Raw genomic sequence first — 12,433 nt, forward strand, 5'->3', positions numbered from 1 at the left:
TGTATGTATGCATGCATGCATGCATGCATGCATGCATGCATGTATGTATGTATGTATGTATGTATGTATGTATGTATGTATGTATGTATGTATGTATTTATGTACGTATGTATGTATGTTCAACTATCTGATCGATGATGTTCTAGTAATGAGCGGTCCTATATCTTACAACATGAATCAAGTATTTCAAAGTACGAGAACTGTTTAAAGGTGTTTTCTTGATAGCGAATAAGCCGCCAAGGGCATACTGATGTTCTTAAATTTAAACAATAATAGGGATGTTGTTGTATTGCTTGCGATGAATCTCATAGACTAGATGACACGATCCTTTTTGTGTTGTCATCCACAAACTTTGAAAATGGCAAATCCCGGGGAGAAAAAATATTCATAACTAGTCTCGAGGAAGCAAGACTTTTCTTTTCTGCGCTTTTTATTCTTATATGTAACAGTCTGTTGTTCTGGCTGGTTTTAGATATGAACAAGGTGGTTAAAACAATGTATGCTTCCAAGAAAGATTTTGATGAGAAAGTCTTGTTATGTAGGCGCGTGCATGTTTGTGTGTGCTTTCCTTTGGTATGTAGGTCAATGATATCGTGAATAATGTTATAAGTGAATAGCATACAACTTATATAGCACATAGTGTTTTGCAATAATAAACTTAATGCTTTTCTTTACAGGGGATATTACATTGTATGAAGAACTGTTGTCGCCTTACCTGTGTCCGTTAAAATGCGACAACATATGCAAGTGATGAAATGGTGAATGTGAATTCAATCTGTCAATAGAATAGCTACATCCATTGATTCAGGCGAAGAAAATACTAGACAACCTGTCTTGTGTGCACAACTCTCATTCGAGTTTTAACGATTGTTTCACCCAACTGCAAATATGTCGTTTTTTGAGTTAAAAATATGTCAGAAATATATGACGACAGTTGAAAGAAGTTGTGTCATTTCGTCTGCAACATTTTCGTGAACTGAGCAGATTTTAGATTCATTATGTGTACTTGTAAACCTCAAACATATTATTCTCCGTTAAACGGTGATACAGATTGATGACGACTCTTTCTACGTTTGATTTTATGACATTAATGCCTCTCCCATGTAGATTGTTATTTTTCGAGACGGCACTTCAATCACCATAATACATACCGAGATGTTGCTAACCGGGAGGTTTTAATCAAACAAGAGAATACTGAACTTGTCAGAACGGACCAAAAAGAACACAGGCCAACCCATGAGTATTACAGCAAGAGTGACATGCTATTGCCAGGGAGAAAACATTACACAATGCCAGGATGCCGAATCAGATGCAAGCCTATAGTCTTATCAAGAGAGACAATCGTCCTATGCCATCTTTGTTATGTACGTGTACTACCTTCTGGCATTGCAGAGCAAATTAAAGGGCACAAGGCGAGGACATGGATCCGTTCGGAGAGGTTTCATTTTCCCCTGGGGTAGTCAATAAACTTCAGCGAGAAGCAGTGGCTGAGATGCGAAACAGAGAGATTAAAAATACCCTGTCACTGTCGAACAAATAAGAATTGATCACGCATAATCCAACATATGTGGATATAATCCTACACTAGCATTAATGACCATTTTGCTACAGGTTTTCGTCTTGTTGCGTAAATTTGATCCTTAAATTTAGCACATATGCGCCGAGCATCAATTCTACCCGGCTAGCTGTGAGGCTAACCATTAGGTTTTGCTATGAGTCATACCCGATTAAACGGGGACAATCCCCTTTGCTTCTTAATCTAACAACCTTCGAGGGTTGTATCGAACACATAGGATGGAGAATCAGTACAGTGCAGACGAATGAAGATACACCCTTTTTCGAACACATCGAAGAGGAAATTTGAAGGGCCAAGAGCACCACCTGGAATGACTTCTAATAAAAGCTTAAGTGATGTGAGTCATTACTGAACTAATGAATGTTTGTTGAAGAAACAGTAGCGTCGCATCAATTGACTGTGTAAAGCAGGCCTACATCAAACGGGTGACAATTTTGATTCGTCTAAGGCACACAAGGGTTTTAGACGATGTTATAGTTAACAAAAGACACCGTCACTGAAGAACACTATGCATAAAACATGCGATATACTTGCAAGTAGGCGAAAGAAGCGCAATACTTACACATGACTTCGCCGAGCAGGAACGGGCTTATGACATAGGTTTCCAGCAACGCTGTCGGCATACAAATGATCAGGACCAGCAGATCCGCGATACTGAGATTAACGAGGAAGTAGTTGGTGGAACTCCTCATGTCGTTGTTTTTCCACACGACGAACGCAACCATGGCGTTACCAACCACACCGAGTATGAATATAATAACATAGGCAATGGTTGTGACGATCAGGGTCGGCGACGGTAGAACGGGAATCACCGGCAAGAAACCCGCTGCCATGGTGCAATTTTCTAGTGTCCCGTTACCTGTGCAATTTTCTAACGCCGGAGGATAGCTTGACATAATGGTAGTTCTTTCTTTTTGCTTCAGAAACAAAAGTCTCAAATCGGTCGCCCCACTTGCCATGAAATGTCCATTTGGATTCAGAGCCGAAACACCCGAAAGGGAGCGGGTGTAGGCTGTGAGGTGGAGCAATATAACTGTGCTTGCTTCTCAAACGTACACGTCACTGGAATGGAAACCGCCCGCTAAGTGTTGACGTGTCGACCGTGGTGCTACGCATGGGCAAACGCCAATTGCCATTGCCGTAGGTGTATCTCAGGAACTGTGATTTGTTGCAAAGCTCCTCCTACCTGTGGCATTTGATAAACAAAACATTCAAGAGTTACGTCAAATTCCTGCGACATAAATAGGCGATATTAGATATATTTTTACAATGACTGTCAATTACCTTTTTTTACCATAGTGTCGGTATAACGACAAATGCGTGCTCACAATATGCTGACGACACAAGAATTTTGTCCGTTAACAGAAATGAGCAAAGTACCTTGCAGCCAATTATCCGTGCTGTGTTTGTCATATTTTTTTCGTTTTTCATTGACTAAGATTTCCAAAATTTCGATTTATGTATACAAATGGTGAAAATATCTTCTCAAATAGAAAATATGTTAAAGAATATTTTCTGTCCGTCCCGTGACAAGACCATTTTCTTGTGTTTTTCTTGTATTCAAAACGATAAGATTCTCAAGAAAATACGAATTGAATGTACGACTAGAATAATCCAAAGACAGGAATGAGGCAAATTTATTGCTGAAATTATCGACGATGAGTATGTATAGGTGTGTGTATGGCGCCTTGTTGGGTGTTTAGGTGTTATATGTCATACTGAGTGAACAGCGGTTTCTAAAGTATTATCACCATGGGCTCAACAGTATTTCCCCTTAACAGACAATCAGTGGAAACTACTTAGCGTATGAACATTTCACATCTTAGGCGTGATATGCACTGTCAATAGACACCGGATTTTAATCATGTGCTATGGTGGGTTTTGTGTAAATGGTTCTCAAGTGTATAACGTATGGAACTTTTAACTCTGTGTGAGAGTATAGATGGTGTTCTTACACCTTTCATATGGAAATGCGTTCAGCAAATCTAAAAATCTCACAGACAAATGTCAATCCTTCCGTCATTGCCTTTTCAAATACTGGTAACACACAATGAGTGTTTATTCCCCAGATTTCGGGCGAGCCGTCTTCGCCGATATCATTTACATTACTCAATCTTCATTATATACGTTGAAAATTATAGTTCTGAACTCTGGTAAAAGTAAAGCTTATATCAAGATGGGTGACAAAATTACAAAAGGCAAGTAAATTATTGATATCTCTTTTAAGTGTGAATAGACTGACATAGGTATGACGTAATATTTCTCGATACACATATCAATATGTACTTCAAGATACAATTGTTCTTTTTTCTGAATACAGTAAAAAGCATCTGCAAACTACGCTATGCGATTTTTTTCATAAATTATCATTGTTAAGCGTGTTTTTGGGCCTTCGCACATGAATCCCAGTTGAGTTTGCACTTTCCTTTACTTAGATATATATAGGGATGTACATGTAAGCAACTAGTCACGTTGAAAATAAAATATTCGAGTAAAGGATGAGATGAATAAAATTCACCAAATGTGTGGCAGAAAAGTGAATTCCTTCGATTTGTCATGAACGGCTTCTTCACCAAATGGTGACAGGAATAATACGCTAGAATTTGTGAGCTCTACTCGCAAGAATGCATTTTGAATTTAACATTTAGCAACGTCTTAGTTGTTTCAAAGGATAAACAACATATGTGGGAAAGTCGCATTGCCAACATGGGTGTGTTTGGTTTTAACATAAGGCGTATTATTCTATGAAAACAAACAATTGCTAACATGGGTGTGTGTGGTTTTAACATCAGGCTTATTATTCTATGAAAACGAACAATTGCAAAAGGGCTTTTAGAATATATTGATATACACGGCCTACAGTTGGCCTATGTGGTTCACAAAAGTTACGGACAGTATGAAGGAATCGTTGTTAAATATGGACTGAATTGGTCCACTGTGTGAAGGTCTGGGGTTACATTTAGAGCGAAGATTGCGGTGGTAATCCTACTATTGACATTCATAAGTGGCAATCCACTACTTCGTTGTCAGCATTTACCGTCATGAATACGTCTTAGTGATTTTCACCGGATGCGTGTGCCTCGTCATTCTGACAATTATATTGACTTCAATAAACACAAATACTTATGTTTAAATCAGTGTTTAGATCCCTATAACTACTAACTTCTCAAAACCCTAGGGTATAGTTCTTCAGTGACTTGTATAAATTTCCAATTAAAAGTTCGTTTACATTTTGTTGTCGCTGTGTTTAATGGAAAGTTGGTCTTTAAAATAAACTTAGATATAAATATTTGATTTAACTGTTTCTGCGATGGGCATTTTTGATAGACGTAGTTCTAGATACTATACACGTTACGTTTTCATGTCGCTTCCATAATCAGAAACTTGATTTTCCAGAATGTATTTCCTACTTTTTCCTTCAGATTCTAGCTCCTTTTCTGTTGCCGTTATTGTTAACAGCCAGAAGGACTGCTCTCTGGTTTCCTTTTTTCAAGTCACCATCTGCCCGAACAGCAACTTTTCAAGAATTCATCAGATATTTTGTATTTTAAGATGCAGCGAAACTATTGCATTCTTAAGCAATGTGTACTGCATTGAAACAAATCCCGCAAGACTCGTAGAACATGCGAGTCCAGTGACTGTCTCATTACGTATACGTGTATGAAAGAGGCATTGTATTAAGAAGTCAAAAGTACCGAATATGTACGCCAAGCCCCAGGAATTTTACAGACGGCGAACGTTTAAAGAAGCGAAAGAAAGACAAAAGATTCGGCACGGTTTCACACAAACGTGGAATCGGATCTCCTCTAACACTAGTCTTAACCAAGCGTCAAGCATTTCCCCCGAAGTCCAGCTTATAATAACCGATTGAGTTGTACTTGTAAATCGCGCCAGATAACCCTAGCTTTTCTTTGTAAAGCTGACTATGACAGATGTTTCCTTTTTAATACTCTTTTTAATCCACTCCGATTCGAACTCTTTTTCGGTGTTGCAAGAAAGCAAACTTACGTCAATGAATTAAGGCATTTAGTACACTTAAGTGGGTATGGGTATTCTTTCTCTTAAAATATATATTCTGGTTTTCTTTGAATCCTGCTCAGTACAATAATAACAGTATGATAAAACTCACGCGGTAGAAAATTTTACTAATAGCTGTTATGTTTTGGGAATGATGCAGTCACGTTTGCGTTTGGTACTCAAGGTGCAATTATGTCGCAAAAGCAAGCAATATTACAATTCGTCTGACAACTTTTATTTTTTATTTATGGTTTACTTACAAATGGGATGGCCTCATTACTGGCGTAAATCGAGCTCGATTATCCGACAATACTGCAGTCCTCTATGTGGTCTGAAGTAGCATAAGCTATTCCCATCTGTCACTGGGAGTTTATCAAAACGACATAAACGGATGAAGAGTTCTCGTCGTCTCAACGTGCGAAATAAATCAAAATTTTGACGTCATCGACGATAAACTGCCGGAGAGTTACTAGGTCGTATAATTCACTATTTCTTTGGTCACGCAATGCGGTCTTTCATTTATACCGCGGCCGAAATCCATCTTCGTAGCCGTTTTGCTTCAAGATGATGTTTTTCCCTCTTGTTTCTGGTCTGAAGGTTACTTTTCAGTACAAGCCCCATCCATCTTCACGAAACATAAGCTCTTGTCACGTTTTCTTGTTGTCTGTCTTCGGCCTCGTTAACGAGGTTGATCCGAGTCAATTACGGTATGTTCGAAGTTCTTTCTGCGTTAGCTTGAATAAACTGAATTGGCGAGGGCAAATCGTCCGATTCGTTTCCCACAACCGTCTGTCTATGATGACGAGGTCACACGTACCCTTAACGCCATAAATCTGTTTTGCAAGCAAACAAGACACATTTATATGCCTGGCCTTCCAAAGAGTATATAATTTGAAAATCACGAATATCACGAATAGAGTGTCAGTTACTGAGCCTGCGCTCTGTGACAATCAAAGTTTCGAGAAACCCCGGTTATACGTTTCCTTGTAACATGCAATGTCTACATCGTGGACGGTTTCTAGGCATCCCGAGAACAGAGCATGCGCAGGACAATACCGATACGCCCGCCTCAGAGTACAGAGACAAATATTGCGATAAAATGTCTGGCTACACGAGAGAATTTTTCAGCATGCTTTTCTTTTTAGAAAATCATAATAACTGATTGGAAAACATTTTACGAAGCAAAATCGAAAGAATCTGCGCTGCAACATCGAGACAACGTTATGTACGGAAGTACACTTGGGTGTAAGTAAGCCATCGAACGTATGCAGACTAGTACGAACAAATTTACTTAGCGTGACACGAAAATGATTATGCCGGGAGATATCTAAGAGATTAATGCGCTACATCAACTGCTAAATAAAGTTTAATGCGATTCGTGGAGGGGGACAGAACATATCTATGACAGAAAGAGTGAACAGACTTTGACAAAATGTATGTTTCCTTTCTGCGACTTGAAACGAACTTGAACATGACAATGATTGTGTAAAACCATGGAAACATGCTCAGTCAGGATTGTTAGCTGATGGAATGTATATACAAGTGCTTCACCGGCCTGTCGCTGTGTCGCTATAGCTACAAATTGGTAGCACATATAGCTTGATATTCGTCATAAGCCCCATCAAAGTTGTAAGACCATGTTGAATTTCTTGTGGCCCGTGTACAATTATACTGACTGCATTTAACTGTACCGAACGCAGACACTGTGTACATGAACAAGAACAATATAATTATGGCGAAGCAGCGCTCTTCGTCTCACAGTAAAACAGTGAAATAGAATCATGCAAGGGAAAAAACATCGCATACATTTTCCCTATTAGTAACATCATCGCATAGAATACTGAGTGTGAAGATCATCTTCAAACACGTGAGGGGCTGGCAAATAAGGTCCGTTGGTACACTGACACGCCAGCGGTATTGCAGCTTGTCCAATTACACTATGCAGTGAACCTATTACATTTGCGCTGCAATCTCTCGCCGTTTGTAAGGGCGCCAAAAGTGGCATTTTACTCTCTGCTTTAATGATTTATTAATAATAAAACAGTCTGAAATTGATATAAAAAGGCATCCTTTGATCATTTGAAAAACGGTAGCTGGAAAACTCGCCTCTATTTTATATATGCCAAAGGTATGCAACGGATATTTCAATAAGAATAATTTGAAATTACGTGGGTAAAGTTCCAGAACGTGTTTAGAGATCGAATGAGCGCAACGAAATCGAATTTCAGATTACTATTTGTCAGCCTGGCCTTGCTTTTCAGTGGTTACAAGTAGGGCACTTGGTTTAAAGGGCCAGTAACTGTTACTTTTAATATTTTTTCTCTATTTTTGTTTTTGATTTCAACTATAATTTCTTCTTCCACTTTCAAAAGTATTTGGATACAGTGTTGAGCTTATACACTGCAATTGTTATGATAAACAATCGAATTCAGGTCCAGATTAGGATGTGTAACAATAACTTCAGTTTATAAATATAGACTCTGTAATGACAATTTAAATACTTGATGTTTCAACATGCTTTGGTGAGTAGTACAAGAACTTGTAAGTGACATACAAAACACAAATGGTGAAAAAACCCCAAAGTTGAAACAGCACTTCGAAAGTGAAAGACTTATTATTTGTGCTCAAACTCAAAGAAACTTTGAACCATTCTCTTTAAAAATCACGAATACAAATCAAGACAACAGAAACAAACTACCCAATATTTAACGGTATTTGAAATTCAAAACTGACCGCCATCTTTGTTTTAACTCTATTTTCACAAAAATAAGACAGTTAAACGTTTAGTCACACCAAGAGCTTTAAAATGAGCCCACACAAGTCGTAGATCACAAAGGTATTATAAAAGTTTAAGAGTCCGCATATCTGTCCCCGAGGTGCACTATACCTTTAATGAGCATGACAACATGTAGAGACACGAGTCCTGCCAAAACAGCATCATGTGAAAGGAGTCAAGTAGAGTCTCGCTGGTGCCTGTGTATGGAGTTGTGCAGACCTATATATGCACAGTCATGAAAGAAGAAATATGCAGGCACAGCTACAAAGATATTAGTCGAACGATGACGTGCGATTGATAGTAAAAAGACACAGTACAAAACAGAACGGCCCGTCGAGATTGTATCTCTGGAATACACGTTTACAAAGCAAAAGTAGAGCTTTTTGTCACCTTATAACGGCCAACATGTTCTTTGATATTCAATTGAATGGTGAAATGCCAAGCGTGATAGCATTAAATACGGGATTTCGTGTGTTTACGTTCAACTGACACCTTGATCTACGTATCTTTCCCTCTCCTCTAATAACTCTCACAGACGTCTATAAAATGTGTAGGTGACTTGCTCCAATTTTACATCTCTATGATAAGACGTAGAAAACTTTACATATCTCATATGATCGAAAGAAAGAATAACTTCCACCCTATACGTGAATTTATCTGATATAGAGACCTATTGGGAGGTGATCAGGTAAACAACCACCGGAATGTCGCCCAAACACTAAGTCAATTGCAGGAACTTTTTGCATGGCCGGATGCACTGCAACAACAATTGCATTCGCTAGGAGCGTGCCGCTATGACAAATATCCTTTCATTTATACCTACGTACATTGTTATTTTCATCATATTTTACAAAGAAGCTGAGAAGTTATCCCGGTAACAATTTCAATAGACACCATGACCAGAAACTGCCAAATTGTTTACGAATACTCTCAACGTAGTTTAAGAAAAAGCGTAGCAGTTTTGATTAATGATAGCTTTTCCGAAATACGTCTAAGTTGTCGATTTGGAAGTATCGACAGCAAATAAAAAATATAATACGTGCATGTATACACCTACCAAAATGCATTCAGAATACCAGAATGTCGTCTCATATCTGTGGGCGCTAGTTCTTTGGAAAATAGGGAAAGTTCGCAGGATCCCAAGGTCCATGTGCGGTTTGGTGACAGTTTGTCGCAGCTGGTGAATAAGGCGGTGCACACAAGGCTGTATATCATCTCCTGCGAGCGTTTTGGGTCAATATAAAGCCCCTACCTTGTTATGCGGTACTCAACATTACGGAGGAGAAAAAAATCTCTTTGTTACTACAAGTAATCCGCAATATCAGGTTCGCACTCTTAGGGGCGCCATTTCCGAAATGCAGGAGCCTTGGAGAATGAAATCGAACACCCAATCTCAATTAAAGATCTTCTAAAAGTTTTTTCCGAACTACTTCTTCTTAACTGGGCTGATAGTCCTCATTGAAGAACGGTAATTATCGCTGGATAAGAATCAGCGACAATGAGTCTCTGTCAATTGGAGTTTAAGGAAATCACACTCCGATTTCAAGGCCCGACGACTTTGAAATCCCGACGTCGCATAACGTGGAAGAAAAAAGTGACTTGAATCAAGTAGCAAACTGGAAACAGAAATCAACGGAAAGAGTTATTTTTGTGGTGTCTCGCTTAGTTGAACAGTAAAATGGTAACCTATGGGAAACACTTGAAAGGATGCACAATGACGGTTTTCTAAACGGATGTCCTAAGGGAAATTGTTAACAGTACTTGAAAATTAGAGGACAGAATCATACCCAGAAGAATATTGTACGTTTCGTTCATTAAAGGGTATTCAACAGCTCTTAATTTGGCATATCGGTTAAATGCTAGGACACGTTCTTCTCATTCTCACGTCAGCTTCAGCTTCAGCTTCATTTCTATGTGTACCTATTGACTTTAATTTAGAGATGTAAGCTAATGCCTATCAAAAGATATGCTGCAATGTTTTCTTCTTTCATTACTTTCGGTCCACGCTTCAGATGAATCAGAAGAATGTCCTAGACATGCATAATATTCATTCCGTTTTACTTGTTCGTCACAGTACAAAATTTTACAAATATGAATGCTTCAGAGCTTTGAATTTGTTTTCCAAATTCATTCTTCATATGAGTGATTATAATTCCTGATATGGCCTACGGTATAACCCTTTTCCTGCTTAAGGTGGTACACATCTCGAAGTTGAATGAACTTTTTCTCAAACTTTCTACAAGGAAACTTTGAACCATGCATTCTCTTCAAAATCGCGGATGAAAATGGGGTCCACAGTGAAAATTATATCACTATTGAAACCCTAAATATTTAAATTAAAATTGGCCGTCGTCCCTCTGTCATTCTACGGGTGGAAGAACATTTATCGATTTCAAAACAGACTAGCTTTAATTTACTCCGTGAACTTCAAAATTATCCGCAGGCAAGCAGTAAAAATGTATTGTAAAATTATGAGATTCCGAGTCCGGCGCATTCTACCTTAAGAATATATACTAATATCAAACGCGGAATATGATAATGAAACATTTGGATGAAATGCCCGATGATTAATATAACATGGCAATCCGATAATACGCACAGAAAAATTGCTTGAAAAAAGTTGTTTCCAAGGTTTTTGACCATAGCAAAGTAATCTTCAACAGACAAGGTTAATAGTGTAAGGACGCGGCAATGGATATTTGAACAGCTCTGACCTTTCTTTCGGATAGTGTAGTGAGAAGATAGAACAGAATACATTGACGATTGAAATCACACCGAATATTCTGTCGAGGTCAAAGACATATGCATATATGGTACACTTTTGTTGCATGCATGTCGTCACTGACCTTAAGTAGCAAACATTAGTTTAATTACATTAATTTTTAATATGTCCTCTGCCGAAGTACTGATCGAATACTGCATTTTTGAAATCACTATGCAATTAAATAGTGGATTACAGAGTTTATTTCCGAAGAGACTGGCAAAGCATATTGTGTTTGATGTTTTGCTAAATGTTTAACTTTTCCGAATTCGTGATGATTCAAATATATATACATATGGAACACAAAATGAAGCGTTAGTATTTTGGAAAAATGTCTGTCCTCTTGCCGTTCTAAGGCCAAAAAAAGAAAAAGAAATGTTTCTGGTCAGCGCGCGCGTCACTTTAACAACAGCGCGTCACCCTTTTTTTCTGTTTGTGGCCGGCGGCCGTGGCTGACACCAAACCAAAATGGCTGAAGATAAAGAGAAAATTCTTTGGGGCGCATGATCAGTGACTGCATGAACATGTATATATGTGACTATATTGATAAAACTATAAAACTGACCCTCCTCCCTCCCGTGAGGGAAAAAAAATAAAATGCGCGTCGCCGCACCATTTTTTAAAGAAAGACCTGACCAGAAACATTTCTTTTCTTTTTTGAAAAATCAGCCCGCAGTTTATGTAGTCACTCCACATGGTACATACATTGATACATAGATAAATTGAAAGATACATGTATAGATACCTCCCTCCCTCCCTCTCTCCTTACCCACCAACATACCTACATTCCACCCACCTACCTACCTACCTACCTACCTACCTACCTACATACATAGATAGATAGATACATAGATACATAGATACATAGATACATCGTACGTACATACATACCTACATACATGCATAGATACATAGATACATACATACATACATACATACATACATACATACATACATACATACATACATACATACATACATACATACATACATACATACATACATACATACATACATACATACATACATACATACATACATACATACATACATACATACATACATACATACATACATACGAACATGCAATATTTCTAGTGGGTAGATTTTCATGTATGAGTACAAAATTATAGTTTAATTGGGATACTTAAGTGACCATTTGACAGAAGTGTTATAGATCACTCGTCAATTTTGTGAGAAATGTTCGTGAATGATCCATAAACATGCATGCAACAACTTATTGTATCTTGTCTGTTAGACACACTTACGAAGCTATGAGGAAACACTTCAAAATGTATTGAAC

At 38.1% G+C, this 12,433-nt stretch overlaps 1 protein-coding gene across 1 annotated transcript in view; it reads right to left on the reverse strand.

The window, feature by feature from the left end:
- The window catches only part of LOC139119746 (growth hormone secretagogue receptor type 1-like), a 206,906-nt gene that overhangs the window by 24,692 nt on the left and 169,781 nt on the right, over nt 1–12,433 (reverse strand). Inside the window, exon 4 of the mRNA XM_070683622.1 lies at nt 2,139–2,762. Coding sequence (XP_070539723.1) covers nt 2,139–2,535 — 397 coding nt within the window. The 5' untranslated portion in view covers nt 2,536–2,762. The remainder of the gene's footprint in view (nt 1–2,138; nt 2,763–12,433) is intronic.

This window comes from Ptychodera flava, chromosome 20 (assembly GCF_041260155.1).
Source record: "Ptychodera flava strain L36383 chromosome 20, AS_Pfla_20210202, whole genome shotgun sequence".
Lineage (NCBI taxonomy): Eukaryota > Metazoa > Hemichordata > Enteropneusta > Ptychoderidae > Ptychodera > Ptychodera flava.